Source organism: Fukomys damarensis, unplaced genomic scaffold, assembly GCF_012274545.1.
Source record: "Fukomys damarensis isolate Sample0158 unplaced genomic scaffold, DMR_v1.0_HiC HiC_scaffold_25, whole genome shotgun sequence".
NCBI lineage: Eukaryota > Metazoa > Chordata > Mammalia > Rodentia > Bathyergidae > Fukomys > Fukomys damarensis.
The window spans coordinates 8,203,487-8,223,643 of NW_022900937.1; the positions used below are offsets into that span (position 1 = coordinate 8,203,487).

At 42.6% G+C, this 20,157-nt stretch overlaps 1 protein-coding gene across 2 annotated transcripts in view; it reads left to right on the forward strand.

Moving 5' to 3' along the window:
- The first annotated feature begins 1,389 nt into the window (after positions 1-1,389).
- Ppp3ca (protein phosphatase 3 catalytic subunit alpha) overlaps positions 1,390-20,157 on the forward strand; it is a 207,884-nt gene continuing 189,116 nt past the window's right edge. For both annotated transcript variants that reach the window (XM_010641592.1, XM_010641593.1), the window contains exon 1: positions 1,390-1,414. In XM_010641592.1, the coding sequence (XP_010639894.1) occupies positions 1,405-1,414 (10 nt within the window). In that variant the 5' untranslated portion in view covers positions 1,390-1,404. The remainder of the gene's footprint in view (positions 1,415-20,157) is intronic.

A 20,157-nucleotide genomic window follows, 5' to 3' on the forward strand; every position in this document is an offset into this window, starting at 1 on the left:
TATAAGCAGACAGTTGTGTAGTCTGAATTGCTGTGGTAGACCCAGTGCATCACCACCTTGGGTCACAGTCCAAGGGGCCAGTGGGCAAGGGGCCAAAGGGCTCTTGAAGGGGCCGGTGGGCAAGGCAGCGACCAGCATTGCTTCCTTTTCAGCACAGAGCACACCTGAACTCAAAACAACACACCCGAACTTGTCACTGAACACAGTCGAACTTAGCACTGAGCACTCCTGAAAAGGAGAGAAAGTTGTGTTGATCTTCCTGACTGCCATGTGTACTGACATCTCTTCAAATGGGAACGTTCATTTGTGCTTTCAAGAAAATCCAATGTGCACGTTGATCAGGATGCTCGCCAGTGACTCCCGGCCACACCGTGGTGTGCCCCCGGCCGCCTCCTCTGGCCCCCGAGAGTCTCCGGGGCGTGGCTCTGGGGACACTGCCCCCTGCACCCCCTTGCGTCTTCAGGGCACAGGTGCACAGTGCCGCAGAGAGCAGAAGGTACCCTACTTCCACCTTTCCCTTTAGTGTCCGTGCATAGTGTACTGATCCACGTTTAAAGATTTAATAATTAGGGATATTTGAAATTTCTTTAGTGAATGATTCACAGTTTAATTTTTCCAAATGGCATTTTACTGGAAGAGCTATTTTGATTAACAGTTTAATGTTTTTGTAGAACTCTATACATTAACAAAATGAGTCAGCTAATTTATCAATGAAAAGAAATCATGGATGTTCTTTAAGACTAGAAACAAGATTCTAAATATTTTATTTACTTCTAGTCCTTTCCTTTTATATCCTTAGGTAAAATCTCTTCTATGTGAATTTTTCCATCAACTTTTAATCACAAAACAATGTCCACTAAGGCCTAGCTTCACGACTTACATCATGTAATTCACTGTATAGATACGATTATAGTGACAGTGAAATGGAACTTACTGTGAAGATCGATTTTATGTAGTTGCATTGTGTGTGTTGCATAATAAAGTATGCTACATAAATGTGCATTCCTTTATCACGTGTTCAGTTCACATCAAAAGAATATGAGTCTAATGCTTTCTACACTCTAGATTGGCCCCCACAGCTACTTAGAACTGAGTGAAGTGCCCTGCTATCTGCCTGGAAAAGTACTTAGCAAAAAATAGGCCTTATTAAATGTCACTATTAGTCTATTTAATTAATATATTGTAACATAAAGTAAGAAGTAGTAGAGAACTGAGTCCGAATAACCCATAATGGGACTTTCTCTGTAACTTCCTTGAGGGGAAAGAGAGAAATCCACAGGGAAATGATCAGTTGGCTCTTGGCCAAAGTGTGAGTGTGCTTGTTCCGCCCGCATTTCATCAGCAGAAGATGCCTGGTAACGAACAGGAGTGGAGCGGAGTGGGAGAGACATCCACACCCAGTCCATGACTGCAGGTAACTTACCCCATTTTTATGATTTTTAAGCATCTCATTAGATAAATAAGGTTAATACTCTGGAGCTGATAGGGCTGGCTGTAAAGATTAAATTAGGTAATAAAAAGAACAGGGCTCAGTGTCTTCACGTACAAGGCACACGGCAACCACTCTCATTCTTTCCCCCCTGGGACGAAGAGGAGCAAAATGTAAGAACAGAATAGAGGAACAGAATTGTTGTGTAGTACTGTGTCTTCACAGCCTCTGAAAAACATGAGCTCTTATCTTGAAATTGAAGCTGTATTCATAGTCACAGGCAGAGAAATCCTGAAATGACTTAAATGATTGGAAACAAATCCTGAATTGTCTTATTGCATTGCTGTGATTATTGACATATGTGAGAATCGACTCTTGAGTTTTAGTCTCCCCTTGTAGAGCTTATGTATTTTGTAATTTTAGTTTTTGTTTCAAAAAAGATTTTAATATTCGTTGCATGTTAATCAAATTTTCTACTCATATCTTTGAGATATGAATTTATAGTAATTATTTTTCCATTAGATATATTAGTTTAATTTTGTCTTACCAAACCATATTTTAAAAAAAATTTGAACAAGAGCCTTAAATAAGAAAATGGTTATACTTTCACTGTACTAAATTTTATCATAGATTTCACTTATTACTTGCAAGCGGTATTTTTCACAAGCAGTTTTTAAAATTGAAGATAAAATACTAATTTTCAAATCAAACTCTTTTTTAACATAGAGTATATAATTTACTTTTTCCTGTTTTTACACAGGTACCATGCTTTTTCACAAAAATTTTGGGGCTATATAAAGCCATATTGATAATTTTTGTAAGTTGAGTTGGTCAGTATTAGAGCATAATAATCGTAATTGGCTAGTGAGAAATAATTTTTTTAAAAATTTAACTTACAGTTTTTCCAGCTTTGTGCTAATAATAGGCATTTAAAAAAATCTTGGCAATGAAAAATCAGCTTCTGTGTAGAGGAAGAGGAATTTTAATCATGGGAAACTTTATTTATTTTCCATAAAGTTTATTGGTATATATTTTAGGTATACAGTACAGTTACATTCATCACTGGGATCTTGTACCTTTACATGACAGGTCTTGGTTCTTATTCTTTTCCCATTTCCCAGCTTTCCTTTCACCCCCTCTACCCTGCCCTATTTACAAAGACTTTGTTTCCATTTTCCTTTTCTCATATTTTTTTCCCTTTTTTTCCTTTCCCCTACACTTTCTACTTCCCCTACTCCTTTAGACCTTTTCTTCCTATTACACAATATCACTTATACATTTTGATCCTAATTTACACTTTTAGTTTTTCATACCAGAGAACCTATTCAGTATTTACACATGTGTGTCCTATTAATTTCACTTAAGAGTAGGGCTTCAGTGTGCATCCAGTTAGCTATAAATGTCTCTATTTTTTATTTATGACTGAGTAGTACTCCATTTTATTACACACACAAAAAAAACCCGCCAAAAACCATATCATCTTTATCCAGTCTCTAGTTGATGGGCAACTGGGCCTTTTCCAAGTTTTAGTTATTATATATTGTGCCACTATAAACATGGGTGAGCAAATATCACTGTGGTATGACTCTTTTAATTCTTTTGTTACTAACGTAAATGCAGTGAGGAATATCCATGGCGTTAACAGTACATTGGCATATTTAAACTGAAATGTTAGGTAACAAGTGACTGAGTTCTCTTAATTTTACATAGCTAAGCCATTTCTTACTTACTGATCTTTCCATAGGCAGTGTTTTTTCAAGCAGTCTAGGGCATGAAGAATTAAAGTATTTGACTCATTAGGATAAATTGATGACTACATTCTTTCAAAAGTTGTGCAATGTGTAGTGTTTCTTTGTTAGTGTGGAAATGTTCTAGAAAGTTCATATTCCATGGTGGGGTCTCCAGGTGGATTCTGGCAGTGGACGGTGCTTGTGTAGACTGCAGAGGGAATCGGCCTGCAGAATCAAGTTGGTTCTTTTTTTGGTACCAGGGATCGAACTTGGGGTCTTTGCACTTTCAAGCAGGCCACTGAACCGCTGAGCTAAATCCCCGCAGCCCTTAAGTTGGTTCTTAACACAGGTATCACTGAATTTCTCTTTAAAATTGTACAACTGGAATTTTCCTAGGCCCTTACTAGGGAGAATAAGGCATATCTGTATGTATTATTCTACAGCACAGATAGTGTACTTGGTTATGGTGTCAGAACAGGCGTTTTGGGGGCTGTGATGCCCCTGACCCCCGCCTTGCTCCTTTCAGGGTTCAGGTGTTTAAAGAAAATTCTAGCCCAACATCACTGCTTCAGAAGCCTGGCTGCCCCCACTCCTAAAGATTTGTGGTTGGTCAGGTGCTGGGCACTGTAACCAGGTGGCCGTACTCCATTATTTATGGCCTGTTCTGTGGGAAGCTTTGGCATATATATTATCTCCAGGAACAAAGCCCCTTCCAGCAGGGAGCCGCGGGAAGCACCAAGACAAGCCTGGTGTGCAGCATCTTTTCCCGTTCTCTTCCTTCAGCCTTTGTAAATCATAGATCACAGAGGCCTTGTTCTCAATCACGGAAAGGAAAGGGAGCAGTGGAGGAAGGACTGGGTCGCCGAGCTGGGGAAGAGCGCTCACGGGATGCCTAGTTCTGGGAAAGGACTCTTCAGGTGTGCACTTTTAGTCTCACTTGTGTATGCGTGTGCAATTGCACACTGCAGGAAGTAGGATTTATTAGAACAATGAAATGTTTTGTGAATATGACAAATTAACTGGCTAATATATGGTAAAATAATTCTGGATATTCCATTAAAGGAGATCTGTGGGTGGCCAGGTACTCAGCGTCCGAATCGCGTATACTGCCTGTATTACAGAAAGGTGATAACACAAGTTTCAGGCTTTCTCTTAGAGGGTGATTTTTCCTTTCCAGTTTTAAAATCTAGCATTCCTTCAGCTCAGGTCTATTTATCTTGTGAAAAATAGTTCGTGTGAAGTTCCATTTGCATAGCGCAAATATTTTTGTGAATGCGAGGTACATAAAAATCTTGATAAATTTTAGTTTCACATTCCTGGCCAGACTCCTGGTGCAGGAATCTTGAGTATCAGCTGAAGTCCCTGTAAAATGCAGGCGGGCGTCATTTTATAATGTATTGTGAAGATGTTTTGAGACATACCGAGTAGATTAAAAGGCTAAAAAATGTGTAAGATGTAATTAGGAAATTCTCCCCTGATTACTCAGTTGCAACTGTGCTGTACCAGTGTTTTTGGATAGTAGTTTAGAAGGATTCATAGTGAGCATCCCCGCGTAAAGGGGCAGGTTTTGCAATTCTAACTTCCCATAGAAGTGGAATGTGCATGAGATGTTTGAAAAAAAAAAAAAGTCTGTCCTTAAAAGAGCAGTAACTGCTTGGAGTTTCACTTCCTGGATTGCTCTGGTGTGTGAAGAAGCACTGGGCGTAGTGTTTGCCTGGACACGGTGCCCACTGTCCCGTGCCTGTGGTGGGGTTGGATCTGTAAGGGAAAGTGTCTGCCAAGAAAAGCACTTTGCAGTTGACCATTGGCTGGCTGTTTGGGCACTGGACATATGACCAGTTCCTTCTATATTTTCAAAAGTTTTTTCCATAATCAAGACAAATGACACCAGGTGTGGTGGCACACGCCTGTAATCCCAGCACTTAGGAGGCCGAGTCAGGAGGATCACTGTGAGTTCGAGACCAGCAAGGGCTACAGAGCGAGTTCCACGTCAGTCTCAACTACATAGTGAGACCCTGTCTCAAAAAAAAAAAAAAACAAAAAAACCCCCAAAGAGACAAGTGACTTGTTAGGAGAGAACATTTTCAGGAAGTTAGCTGTTCTATGTGGATCGGGCTTAGACATGTGGAGCTTCTTTTTCCAGCAGATGTGTCAGCCAGCCTCGGGGACCCACCTGGTCTCCTAGGTTTGTGCCATCAAACTGCATTCTCACAATCTTTTCTCAGAGATGGAGCCTCCAAACTCTGGTAGTCTGTCACTGATGCATTCTCTCTCCCACGTTCTGTGTTGAAGTTCCTGGGGACCAGGAAAAGGGAGGCTGTGTTCCTCTCCAGAACCTGGGCGGGGTCACACAGGGCAGCAGAGTGCTCTCTCTGCTCACTGTCTGGTTGCGGTCTGCAGATGTAGCCTGCTCACCCAGTGTGAGTGCTGACCAGAGCAACCCAGCCAGACTGCAGGCCCAGTCTCAGTGGTGTCGCAATGGGAGTGCGGTGGCTGACTAGGAAGCCTCACCTGGTGTTTGCGGTGCCCACACCTCGGATGCTTGCACCAGCACGGGCCTGGGGAGGAGTTGCTGCGCTGACCTCGGCCCGCGGCCACCAGGAGGGGATGAGCGCTGCGCTGGCCCCTGGCCCCTCTCTGTGGCCTTGGACTCTGTTCATTTTGCTTATCTGTGAATAATAACTAAGGGAGATGCGATACTAGAAGCCAAACAGAGCAGAGGATGCCTCCTTAGCCCCAGCAGCCTGTCTGATGTGAGGAGGTGGCCCTCGGGTTCTCCAGGCAGCGCTGTATTGTGTCTGGTGCTTGTCTGCAGCTTGAGAATTGCAGGAGACGGCAGAGTGCCCCCAGTTTGTAGCCAGCTTGGCTTCCTGTTTGGTTGTACTTCTCGCTTTACTCTTCCCAAAGGCGAGATGGTCCTGGGCCGACAGTGTATTTTTGTCCTGTTCTGTGCTCCCCCACACTGTTGCTGTTGGGTTGACGGAGGAAGTTTTGCTCCTACTCTCACGGGCTTCACCGCTGCCCCTGCCCCGATTGATCCTGCCTGCTGGATCCTGGGCCTGGCTTTCTGCAGGGACCTCCTGGGTGGCCCAGGGGGTGGGGAGGATGCAGTTCACAAACGGGGTGGCAGGTGTGGGGACAGAGCAATGATTCAGGAGTGAGCTACAAACCTCGAGGCTTCTTTTCTTAAACACCACCACCTTCCCTAATGAGTGCCCAAGATGCAATTAAGTTAACACAGGCAAGCCGTCCAGAAAGCCCTTCCTTGGTGAGGAAACTGAACAGCGGCTGTTCCAGGGATGGTACAAAGAGCTCACTTTGTCCACTAACGAATCCAGGCTTTTCTCTCGTATCTGGAGGACTGCTCATCTCCTGAAGGCAGAGGTTACAGCTCTTTCCACTTGTGGAGGTCAGATGGCAGATGAAACCTGTTACTTGAAAGTACCTTTCTTGCAAATGGCATCCCCTCAAAGCACTTTGGAAAGCTTTCAAATTAACTGGCTTAATTGGTAATAAAGATCAAGTCCTCAGTAACTGCATTTTCATCACTTCAGATGCTCTGAACATATTATCTTTTTTTGCGAGTCAAAAACTACTTAGGAAACTATGTGTTAGGCTAGATGTGTTTTGATGTTGTGTAATGTGTGGGTTAGTAAAACATTTTTATACCATGAGATGATACCAGAAGGTATTATATAAATGAAAAACTTGACTGATTGTGGGAAGCCAGCCATGGCCCACTGGCTTTTTGAAAGATAACATTTGTTCCATACTGAGCTGTAGCTGTTTTTAATTCTTTGGCCATCTTGAAATCAATGGGTTTGTGCCCTCTTACCTTGGCCATCTAATTCTTCGATAACTGGATAAGCATAAGCTGAAGTTGCCTAAGTCCTCTCCTTCCTTTTTGGCCTCTCTCAGCACTTTCTGGAGGGGAGTGAACTTACGGAGTCTTTCTTCCCCATTTGATATAACCTTTTTATCTTTATTGCTTCTAATTTTCTAAGGAGTGATTGTTTTTCCTCTGCTAATTGAACTCTTTTCCTTAATTGTTCTACCTCTGAGATCATATCTAAGTTGAAGTCTTATTTCTCTTATATTCTCTATATCAGGTTCGATGGGAGCAGTGGGAGGAGGACGAGCAGTTAATATAGCTCCTACAATATCATTATTATCTTGATTGTCTCCCTCAGACTCTGAGGAGCTTTCTTGAATTTCAGTTAGATCAGGATACAATTTTGACTCTCTCTCCTTATGTTCTGAATTTTGTGATTCAATTTCTCTTAATTCCTCTAAAGTTTCTTTGGCCTCTTTGAGGTGTTTATCTAAACCTTGTACATCCCTTTTCTGTAAGCACTCATTTATTAAACACCAGAAAGAAAATGTAATGGCTGATACACTGTCAGAATTATGACTCCTTAATTTTTCATTTAATTCTTCTCCTACTCTAGCCCAAACATCTTCAGTTATTTCATCTATATCACTGAGCCAAGGACAAGTTTCATCCAAATAATCAAGAAATTGAAACAGTGACTTTTTCTTTGCCTTAATTCCTTTCTCACTGAGTAAAGACTGAATTACTGTGCTAAATTTTATTTTACATCCTATGTGCCCCATTGGTACCTGCTTCTCCGAGGATTTCCCCGCCTGGGCGTTCCAGACAGCGGTGTCCTCCTTGTTTCGACTTGGCCGAGCCCTTTTTGACAGCAGGCTTCTTCTGATTACTCACCGATCGCCGCTTCAATTTCAGGCCCCTGTTCGGGCGCCACTTGTCGCGAGCCGGCGACGCAGAGCACTGTCCGGCAGTGTCTCAAACCTGAAAGAGCAGCGGGGTGGAGATGGGGCAGAGATAAAGGAAGGACGCCAAGACAAGAGTCTGATCAAGGCGACGTTTATTGCAGGCAGGCATCAGCCTTTTAAAGGAAAAGACCGAACTATTATGGGCTAGGATTACCATAGTAGTAACCTCAATACCCGCTCCACGGGAACGAGGGTTCACACGGGAAAGAGAAAGCAGGCTCAAGAAAAACAAATTAACAACACTTGCAACTAATAATCATGATTCCCAAATAGGTGGAGGAACTTAACAAAATGGAGTTACAACACCTGACTCCTACAGATAACGTCAGATCTTTAACAGGAAGCACCTGACTCCTACAGAGCTTTGGCTGTCCGAGTTTCTCCCGTGCAGGGTCAAAAACAAGTTTAACACGTGCAGTCCTTAAAAAGGAACAAATGTTATCTTTCAAAAAGCCAGTGGGCCATGGCTGGCTTCCCACAACTGATTTTTTCTAAGCCTCCTTAGCTAGTGTGATGTTTTCCACTTTTGAAGTACAAAGATGTCACAAATGATTTCATTCTGAAGTTGCCCTTGAACAGAAAGCTTTGATTTATAAATTTCACTTTATCCCGGTGGAAGGATCCAGTCATCCATTAGTTTTTCTGTGTGAAAAGGGTGGTTGTAATTTCCCCTCTATATTTTCTAGACTTTTTCATTAATGAGCCTGGTCCCAAATGGAATCATTAAAACAAATATTTATAATTCACATGTTAAATATTTGCTGGTTCTCCAGAAAACCCCCGTTATGCTTAGAATTAGTAGCATGAGCTCGTCTTGTGTATTCTCTCTCTGTGCGCAGTGACTCTCGGGTTGCATGGTGTGTTCTTTCAGAGTTATGGAGAAAAGTATTCATCACTTTTTATCTCTTCTTAAACACATGACTAAAAATGTTAGAGGATGAGAAGAAGAAATGCATCACACCTTTTATGGTCTCAAATGGTTTTCAGCTGGAGCATTCACTGAGCCAACAGCTTCCCTGGTGAAAAGCAGATGGTTTTCTCCCCTCGGTGCCCAGGAACGCGTTCTGAGCCTTCCAAACCACTGGCATCATCTACTCTGATTTCAGATAAGCAAAATAAAATAAACAGACTTGTGGCCACGTGGGAACTGGTTCTGCGGCCTTTTGTTCGTACCCTGCAAAGACAGAAGACCTAATGTGCCTCTGAAAGGTCTCATTGTTGATTTACTGTGCTGCTCATAGCATTCACAGCTTCTCCCTGCCCCTGGAATCGCTCTCTTCTGACGTGGGTTGGCACCGCGGCTCCTTCTCAAGGGCTGCGTGTTTCCCTTTAGTTGGGCAAGGCTGGCCTGTTCAACATTCTGCAGTCTCACATGAACGACTGTATGGAAAAATAAGGGACACTTGTTAGAGATCGTTGAGTGTCATTTCTTGTTGGTATTGGTGATCAAACGCGGGACCTTGGTGTTTGTGAGGCAGGCAGCAGAACCACTGAGCTAAATACCTGGCCCTATTTTTTGTATAAAGCATAAGATTATGGAAGAAATGTTGCTTTCTTATTCTTTAATTATTTGTATTGGTAAGTTGAAATAATTCAATACAGAGTGAAGGACTTTAATTTAGCAGTAAACTTTTAGTTAAAACCTATTAGAAATGTGAATATGTATGTTTTCATTCAACTTGAATATAATTCTGTTAAAATCGTAACATGAAGAATTTAGGAAATTGATAAAACACTTCTTTATCTAGATGAGCAAATGTGAACAGATTACACAATATTCCCTCTTCAGATTTTCATTGCATTAATGTTAGAAAATAATTGTTTTATCTGTAGAAGTGAAATTAAAAATGAAACCCCAGGGAAATGAGAGGAATTAAAATTTACAAACTGATGAGAAGTATTGGCACAGAAGTGGGTATCATTAGGCAAAATCTAGAAACAGGTTTCAGTATATAATGAACGTTACTGAAATGACAGAACAATGTTTGAACTAAATGGGAAAAGCATGGCTTATTCAGTAAATGACATGAGATGGCTTCTGCCCATATTTAACACCATATATAAAAAGCATTCCCAGTATAGTAAAGGCAGAAATAAAATTCAAAGACAATGTAGATAAATATATTAGGATAGGAGACAGTAAAATGTCTTGACGAAGATGTCTTTATAAGCCTTTGAGAAACTTTAATTCACAAAACATATAACAGCTTTAGTTATATAAAAAGGAAACATTTTCACTTTACAAAAGCTACCATAAACAAAGGCAGAAGAGTAGTTGAAAATACTCACAACAAATATGGTAGACAGAATAGCAATATATAAAGGACTTGAGGTTGACAAAAAATAGTTTTGAAAGGAGTTGAACAGTGGACAAAATGCAATCTGGTCAGGAAATATTTTTAAATATGTTCAACATAACGAGTGTCCAGCCGAATACAAACAGAAAAGCCATTTCTATTATATAAGACTGGCAAACTGAAGATGAGTTAGGACAGATAATTCTTCTAAAGATACTGCGTACGATAGTTGACATTTTTCTGTGCTGTTGATATGAATGCAGACTTTTGTAGCTCAAATACACTTGCCCTTTTTCGCAGTGGCCCTAGCCCACTCTTAGGAATCTGGACTGTGGAAACACCAGTGTTGTTATCTATTGATACCAAACTATATGTTGCTGATATGTTAATTGTTAGGAGTGTATTTCAGTCAAAAAAATCAATGGAATTTTGATTTTTAACTAATAAGTTAATTTGATACAGTTGAATCAAATTTCATACATCTACACTATGGAATATCATACAGCTGTACTAAAATAATGAGATAGCAAGGTACCTGGGAAAATGTATAGGGTTATTTAAATGAAGAAAAGAAGTCACAGATAGGAACGTATGCATAAGTATGTGGTGAATATATTTTACATCACTTTTGTTAACAAATCAGTTACCCTATACAATGCAAATCTTCATATATTTTCATGTACATACTGATAAAATAGTGGCTCTTTTCCTTAGATGGGTTAGTGTAGAGGACTGGAGAGTAGAAGAGAAAATAAATGTGTGTTTGAATACATTTGTAATGTAAAAATACCAATAATTTTAAATACAAAGTTTGGCCATTTTATTTTAAGGAAGCGTGTTTCAGAGCAAGGTAGGATGACGTGTGTCAGGAGCAGGGCACATACTATTGAACTTCCCTAGAAGTGCACAGACGCTGGGTCCCACCTGGCACTCCCTGGTGGGTCACTGTGGAGAGCCATGTCCAATTCCATGAATTTCCATCTGGAGCTGTAGAGGAAGATATGGATTCGAACGGTAGCATGGCTTTCCGTAACACTCATACTGCATTTACGGATCACTTGCAGTTTCTATTCGAGACCTGAATTTGGCCCGCAGTTTTCAGCTCGACTCCAGTGCTTTGTGAATCTGCCTTAGCTTCTTTAGGGGGCAGAGTTGTTTTAAATCCTTCTTCAACGTCATGGGCTGGGAGCCAAGGGACTTCTGCCCTGCTGACAGAGGGCCAAATCACCCTGAGAGCCCTCTGACTGTTTCACCTTTTCTCCAATGGAAATGAGGCTATTGAGAGCTAACTGGCATTCTAGGTGGTGTGGAGTTCTGCTGGCCAAGCATGGTCCTGGAAGTCAGATGAAAGGTCTGTCGTTCCTCTTTTTGGAGGACGCTGCAGCTCCAGGGGTTCATTATGCTGTGGCACTGCCCGGCTGGCTGTCTGGATTACACAGTGCTGAGACCCCTGTGCAGTAAATCATTGCGGCTTGAGCTTCTCAGAGGTTAAAGTGGGAGGGACCTTGCAGGAGAGGATGCCTCTTGGTACCTTATAAAGATGATGGGCCTGAAGCCAGTGCCAGGGATGAGCCTTCGTGCCATTGGCCTGTGGGGAGTAGTTCTGTCATAAACAAATTGATAAATTCATCTTCTTAATCTAAATCTGGGGCTTTCCACAATATGTGTGTGTGTGTGTGTGTGTGTGTGTGTGTGTGTGTATTATTACTGTTTACTATATATGTAACAAATACTCATAAATCTTGGTAGTCTCAGTGAAATTGCTAAGGATGAAGTGTGCCCTTTAGGAGCTACATAGCTATGCTTTTAGTTTTACTTTGCTTTTCTTTCAAGCTGACGTTTCTTTAGGATATTCTGAAAATTAAGTGGACCAATTGTAGAAAATGACTATAAACATTTACTCTTGTGATTTACTTTAATTTCTTAATTACCTAGTGGTTTCATTTTCATATGCAGTTAAAACGTGTGTGTGTGTGCGCGCGCGCACGTGTGTGTAGCTTTTGAAAAAGTGACTTTTATTTGGAGTGAGTACCCCATGTTGTTAAGGATGTACAAAGTACCAAAAAGCCTTTAAAATGTGTAAATCATTGTTAAAAACCTTATTATTAACAGTTCAAACAAAAGAGGCATTAGCAAAAGAGTTGTGAAGAGGCATGAAGAAACTGTCAAAACAACAGACTAAAATGACAGAAGCAGTACCTAGCGGCCCTCAGAATGCAGGAGTCACACAGAGGTTCCCCCTGCCTGGACAGTGCTGTGCTGAGCCAGAGTGGACAGCAGTTCCATCAGGGAGGCTGCCTGCAGAGCACTGGCCCCTGCTATCATGCTGTGGATACTGCGTGGCTGGCTTTTTGCGGGGCTGCTGGCCCATGGTCATCTTCCTGAAGACCCAGGGAATGGCCGCCTCCCCAGTGGTGCTGAGGAGACCCTGGCAGCTTCCCTCACCTCACCTCTTGCTGCTGCTGCCGCTGTTGCCTCCGCTGTGGCAGCTGGTTCATGATGTTCACATGGCAGTTTAAGGTCAGCTCCTAGGCTGCAGTACATGGTGCTGGGCTGGATTAGCTGTGCCCCTGGCCTAGACTCTTCACTGGAAATGCGAGCTTACTCCTCTGTTAGTGGCATGTCAGGCCCAGAACTAAGGGTAATAATATTTATTATGTGGGGTAAATCCCACTGTAAGTCTAAGAGGGAGAGAGAAACCTAGGGTTGCCCAAAGAACTTGCCAGGTTCATCAAAAGAATGTAATTAATGTCATATAATAGAACAGATAACCAGAAAAAGCTATTGTTTAATTTGCTAGTCCCTCTGATCCAATGACATTTTTATTTGAGGTTTTTAAGTTCCTAGAATGATAGATACTGTATATAATTGGACATTAAGATGTTTTAGAAGAAATGCTCAATTTATGTACTTGACTCCAGTGTATTCTCTTTTAACTTCAGAACACTTCTGTGGTGATCTGACTGCAGACTTGGGTGTTACAGTTAGCAGTGTTTACTAGGCGTCGGTGACTAATTTCAGCTCTAGTGCTAAGTTTCCAAGATGTGTGTATCAGTGTACTTATGTATGCATAAATGTAAGTTTTGCACTGCTGCAATAACAAACTTCAGACAAACTTTTCTGATCAAACAAACAATAATCTGGTTGAAATCTTTTGGGAAACGAGTCTGTGATAAAACCTAAATAAAATGACATAGCCTCCAAAATTTATAGGTGCTTTGAGATTTTGTCCTTAAAGAGAGAATGTATGCACCCTCCTAAGTGCCTTTATGTTGAGAGACTCAATACAAAGCAAGAAAGGTCAGCTGGTTTATCAGGCCACTGGATGCAGTGAGAAGAGTTCATTCATCCTCACTCTGTTTCCTAGAGTTTTCTCACACAGCCACTGAGGAGCAGTGGAGTGAAGCAAAGGGAGGTGCTGGGAGGAACGTGGGCTCTGTTAGGCGCCAGGTGAACCCTCAGCTTAAAATATTTGCATATGTGAAATACTATATGTAGTTGTAGAACAAACTGGCGTGCTGTAGGTAACGGTAACTTCCTGTCGTCCACTGTAAATGAGATCTGAATAGAAATGTAAAATGGTATAAAGGTTTCTGTGATTGAAATCAATTGAATTTTATTTGAGAAAATTACCCACTTTCACAAGATTGCGAACTCTTAACAGAGGCAACTCTTCTTACTCTACCACTGGTCAGTGGGTATGTATAATTTTTTTTAAGGTTCAAGTCAGTGCAGCTCCTCCTGCCACATTTTTCTTGAAATCCGTGCATAGTAGTCCTTCAGAAATAAAGCAGAACTCTTGCTTGTTTCCAAATCTACTGGAGAAAAAGCTTAGTGAGAAGGAAGAGTTCTTGCAGCACCCCAGTTGCCAGGAGGTTTAAAGTTCGTCCATGGTAGGGTGGTGTTTGTTATAAGAAGACTTCACTTTCTTGTGCTAGACTTACACAACCCATGATTTTCTTTTGATTCCTCTGGGATTTGGAACCAGTTCTAAAGAAGACTCATGGAAAGGGACAGGAACATCTTTAAATCATTACTGTAAGTAATGATGGAAAAAAAGTTATTTATAGATTTGCAAACTATCTGGTTAAATTTATTAGAGTTGACAGGGACAAACTGTAATTTAGGCCTCAGAGAGAAAAGGTTGAAGCAAAGTAATCATATCAAAAGAATTGCCAGGTCTCTGCTCTGTTGTACTCCGTCTAGACATGGTCTTAAATTGTGCAATGAGATTTTGAGTGACAATGTCCAGTCTTCCACAAAGAAGATTCAGGAAACGTTACTTAGAATTCCTTCATAGTCTTAGAACTTCCATATGCTAATTTGGAGGTTTACCCCTGTGAAATCTTTGTGAAGACAAAGAATATAAGTACCTATTTGATGCACCGCGTCTACCCGATCATTCATCCAGATGTCTAAGCCACCAACTTAGGTGAATATTCTTGTAAGTAAGAGCCTGCTGCCACCATGGCCTGCTTGTGTTCTGAGACCTGGGTACTTAGTGAAATTATCTTAATACCATTCCCTCAGCATTTCCGAGCTGGCAACATTGCAGACATTTGTAGCTGCTGTGCAGAGGGAAAGGGGCAGGGCCAGAGAGGCTGCTGCCATCCTGGCATGCACAGGATCCTCCAGGGCCAGGGCTGCCGGTGCAGAGCCCTGCCTGGAGAAGAGCTATCAGGCTCCTCACCATAGGCCATGGATTTATTTTCACTGTTAAAACTTGCAGAGCACTCTCTTAGAATACAGTGGTAGAGACAAATGTAGCTCATCAGTGAAGTACTGTATTGACTGCACATAGGACAAAAATTATAGCATTTATTTGATGTAAAATTATGATGCCGAAATACACTGGGAACAAACAGCTTGGTAAACTTTTCTGTATCCTGGAGTCCCACACAACTAGGGCTGGTAGCTGTGGCACTCTTCTGACTCCGTGGCTCACGGTGGAGCCCATGCTCTGCCAGCACAGAGCACAGAGTCACTGGAGGTGCTTTCCTCCTCCAGAGAGAGCTCGGATTCTGCACCAGTCCTGGGTCCAAAGATGGGTCTGAGTGGTACTTCTCATGGTCTCCTTCACTTTCCTCCATCTCTGCATGTCCCTCCCGAACCACTCTTCTCTCCTCCTGCCTTACCTGAGGTTCACAGTGTGGACACCTGCGGGTCACATACAGGCTGGTGATGCAGGTCAGGGCTCTGTCCCCTCTGCACCCATGGGGATGGGCTCACTTGCATCTGCTGGGTATCTTGGTCGTCCTCTGCTTCCGTGGAGGCCTGGGGTTAGCCAGGCCAGGGGAGCAGAGGACAGACTGTGAGCCTGCAGGGATGCTCAGCAAAGGGAAGTCAGGGCATCAGAGGCCCTGGCTCCGCTGAGGCTCATGGAGAGTGGCTCTTGAAGAGGAGCGGTGCTAAGGTCCTGGGGTGCTGGTCACCCATGTGGTGGGATCAGCTCCCTGGAGACGACGCATTTCTTAGCATCCCTGCTTCCCTGCCAGACTGGGCCGTCAGGACTCTAGACAGAGCACCAGGAGGGGACTGCCGGACCAGAGGAAGCGAAGCTCACATGGTCTCTGCTGCCCGCCCTTGGCCCCTGAGCATGGGGGGCCCAGGGTGTGGACCCCGTGCCAGGCGGGCATCCTCCGCCCACTGCAGTGGTCACACCTTTTCTCAATGGCAGAACCAGCAGCAGCACATGAATTTGAATGAATAGAGTATCGTGAAATGGGTCAAGATTTGGACAAGATGGCTAGAAAGTTGATTTTTTGGTTATAAGTGATAGTCTGTAAGTAGCCACCTAGATTTGGAAAAATATTTTAAAAGTTTATGTTGTACATGAGATTTTCGTTTAAAACAAACAAACTTGAAGACTGACTAAAGTCAGTATTCACCAAAGGAAAAAAATACTCTTTTTCCCTTCAAATCATATCGGCTCTTAACTTACAAAATTTTCTTTAGGAACATAGTATGTTCTCCTCTCAGTCCTGCCTCTTTTTTCCGTTGTTGTTCCTTGTTTATCTAACCCTAAGCAGTAAAAGCTGTATTTACTTTCACATGGTTCAGCTTTCTTTTAAATTTTCTGTTGCAATCAGGAGCATCATGACTCAGAAGTATTGTGGCAGTGGAAGTCCAACTTTCAGTCGCTATGGAAACTTAGTGGGCTCCTTCCAACAGTGCTCAGAGGTGGGACTCCGTGCAGTACCTGTCCCTGATCCTAGGAGAGCTCCTGCCCAGAGAGTGAGCCGAAGTTGCGTGGCCCCATTCAGCAGGCCTGAGGTGGACCAGAGGGGGCACCTGGGGGAGACACGCCATGGCACTGTGCTTAGGATGAGCTCTTCTGAGGAGGCAGACAGGAGAAAACGGTAGGCTCTCAACTCAGTGAAAACACGAGCGCTACAAATAAATAGCACTTTTGGTCCTTCCCTGAAGTCCAGTACAGAATTCCCATATTTGCGTTTGTAAACATGTGCTGGGTTATGCGCTAGCAAAGTTGGAAACTCTGAAAGGAGGACTGGGCAGAGTGCAGCCCGCAGAGCTCTTAGCAGCTTTCAGAGAAGAGGCGGCTGGTGCTCTGGAGCCGCATGTGCTACAGCTCAGCCAGGTGCAGCCCCTGCAAGGCAGGGAGGGTGCAGGCGCTTCTGGTCCTGCTCTCTCGGGTCTTCACATAGTGCTCTGTTGTTTAGGGGATCCCTTCCCCCTTGGGATTGTCCTTTTTCCGGTCTTCTTCGGGTGCCTGGAAGTGTCAGATGTTGTTCCTAATGCAGGGTGTCTCATTGATTTCAAATTGGAAACAGCTATACCCTTTGGAGAGATTTCCAAGGTCCAAGGTGCTTGCTAGCCTCTTCCTGCCGAGTGTCATGACCTTTGGGTGACTTAACTTTATGTCACTTATCTCTTAATACTGTGGGTCACATTTGTTTTTTGTTTGTTTTTTAAAAAATCTTGTTAAGGACAGTGTAGGCATAGTTTTGCTTATCCAGAGATTTCCAATGTCAGGCTGGCTTCCCTCTAAACATTTTCTTCCTTCACCCCGGCAAGGTGATCTTAGAGTTTGCAACTCGTCTTACCAGTCTTAAACACAAGCCCGGTAGGTAGGTGACTTGATACACACATGCACGCACACACATATGTATTTGAGGATTGTCTTCTGTTTTAAATTATCCGTGAGCATGAGTTAATCATGACACAATACTTGGTGGTTTGTAAACTGAATGTATAACTGGGATCAAATGATACATGATTGAGGCATTCATAGAATTAATACTGAATTAACTCGATGACAGATTTAATTTTGTAAAGTGAGAGTTTTAAACATTCATCTATAACACCTATGCCTGTGTGTACAAAAGAAGAAAAATGTAAAAAGTTATACACCATGGTGTCACAGTGGTGCATCAGAAAATGGTGCTCCAGGAGGGAAGTGTTAGAAGTTTATCTAGGAACAGGCATTATTTCTTTTCATCCTAAAAAGTGAAACATGTTAAGAACATTTATCAGTTGACCACGTAGTCATGTTGATAATGAAATGACTGCTGGGCAGTTCGTTTTACTGTGCCACTCCCGGTACTATAAACAGGTACGAACCTTACACAAAAGGCACAGTAAACCACTCTAGTTGCTAAAATGTCTCCAGTCTTTGACTTATTGACCTATCTGAAAATTAATCGTGAAGAAATAACTGAACTGAGAAAAGGAGCTATTTTACATGAAGTTGTTAATTGCACATTTAGCTACAAAAACAGGGAACAGAAATTGGTAGTCAGCTAAATAAACTTAAAAATCGAGGAATGGGATTCATGTCGTTCACCTCACTTAGGAGCGATTCCATGTTACTCGGAACTGTCACAAGCAAGTAAACAGGTGTCTTATGAAATGTGTGGGATATTCTGGATTTCTTGATGGTTATAACTGCAGAAACGGGGCAGGTGGAAGTGTGAATGATGGAAGTCAGATGAAAATGCAGAATGGAATAACTGTGGGACGCGAACCGTGATTACAGCTGTGTACCTGACATGCGTTCTGGCACACAAGGATGGAGGAGATGTGCAGAGTGCAGTGCGTGCTTTAGACTGGAAGCTGCTTTTGAAGTGTCGGCATCGTGCACATTGTCAGGCCCAGGGCCTCCTGCAGCTTCATCAAGGGCAGTGCCAACCTCCTCTCCTTTTGTCCAACGCATCTGCTGTACATTTTATAAGTGTATTGTAATGTAGGCATGTCTTCTTAATGAAATTGGATTGGCTTTGTATTTATAGAAGATAGTAGACAAGTGTCATTTCTCCTTTTAAAAATTGAAACCAGCAAGTAGGAGCTGAGCGTTTTGTTCCCTCTTTCCTCCTGCACAGTTGCAGAGGGACAGTCCTGTTGGTGACCCTCATTTCCAGGTGTTCCACCTTGCAGCCAGGTGGGGAGGAAATTCCTCAAATCAGAGAGGGGGAGAATGAACGAACACCAGGCTCTGTATGTGTGTGTGTGCGTGTGTGTTTACACCAGTGGGCCAAAATATTGCCTGAGTATAGATTTTGTTCTATCCTTAGAACAGTGTGTAAACATTAGGTGGGAAAAAAGCTACAATATTTAGACAGCTGCTTCCTTTATTTTTAAAAAGTATACAGATAATATTTTTACTACTGTGCAGATATCACCATACCTTTGTAACTAGCATGCTTAGTTATGCTTTGGGTAGCACTGTTTAGATATTGATGCCTTTCTTTCTTTCCCTTAAAAAAAATCACTGTTCTCTGTGAATGTGTGTGAACTTAGGGTACTTGAAAAGTCAAATGACCTGCACAGTTTATTGTTTCATATTTAGTTTTTCATTATATTTGTAGTAATAGCCTTGCAGGTAGCTCTGTGTGGGTTTCACATTACATTGGTAAAATAAATGGCCGTATTGTGTAGGCTGTAATAAAGTAGGTCAATGTGTGTCTCACGGTCTAAAACACTGTTCAACTTGCTCCGGATTTTAGCCAAAGCCCTCGCTGCGGTTGTGTGATTTAGCGATTGAAAGGATTCATTTGGGAGAGAAGGTTAATGCCGCAGCTCCTTGAGCTGCCCTGTGCTCCTGTCCCTAGGAGGTGAGGGTGTCTCCATGCTGGCCACTGGGAGCCCTGCCTTCCCTGGATTCCTTCGACTCCTATTTTTATAGCAGATCCTACTTTGGTTGGTGGCGTGACTCTAGCTGGCAGGGCAGAAGGCTTTCTTGAAGGTGACTGTCTCCTCAACCTGCCTGACTTCCATGGTTGGGAAGGACCATGTAAGGCAGCAAGAACTGAGTTGGTGAAAATCCAGTTTCATTTGAATTATTTGCGTGTGCATAGAATTTAAGTTACCAGCCTTTGGTTAGCAGTGTAGCTTTAAAGTTTGTCTTGGAAGAAACCTTACTGAAAACTCACTTAGGCATTTCCCCCCATCAATTTAAAAAGAGGGGAAGTTAGTATAAATCATTACTGTTGCTATTTTGTTTCCTTTCCTGTGCTGAGCTGTCTCCCTGTTTTGGAAGGTTGGAAACATAAATGTGCCTGTGCTCAGTGACACACTGTGCAGGGCTCTGGTCCGGGTGTAGGACCCTGGGGTGTGTGGACACATAAAAGAGCTGAAGATGGGCTCCTCGTACATGTGCATCTGAACCCCGCCGACCACACAGAGAGCGGAGCTGTCTCAGAAACAAAGTTTTATCACCGTTTCCATCAAGGCCTCGTTTCATGCGGATTATTTTCAAAACAAGAATTCTGTCAAGAGGAAAAGCTCACCATCTTTCTAAGGTTCTTCCTGACTTTCTTCTGGTGGTGTAGTACTTTACACATACATTGCAAGGTTGTTAAAAGTATATGTAAAGGGTTGGGGATTTAGCTCAGTGGTTCCGCCACCTGCCTCACAAGCCCGAGGGCCAGAGTTCTATCCCCGGTAC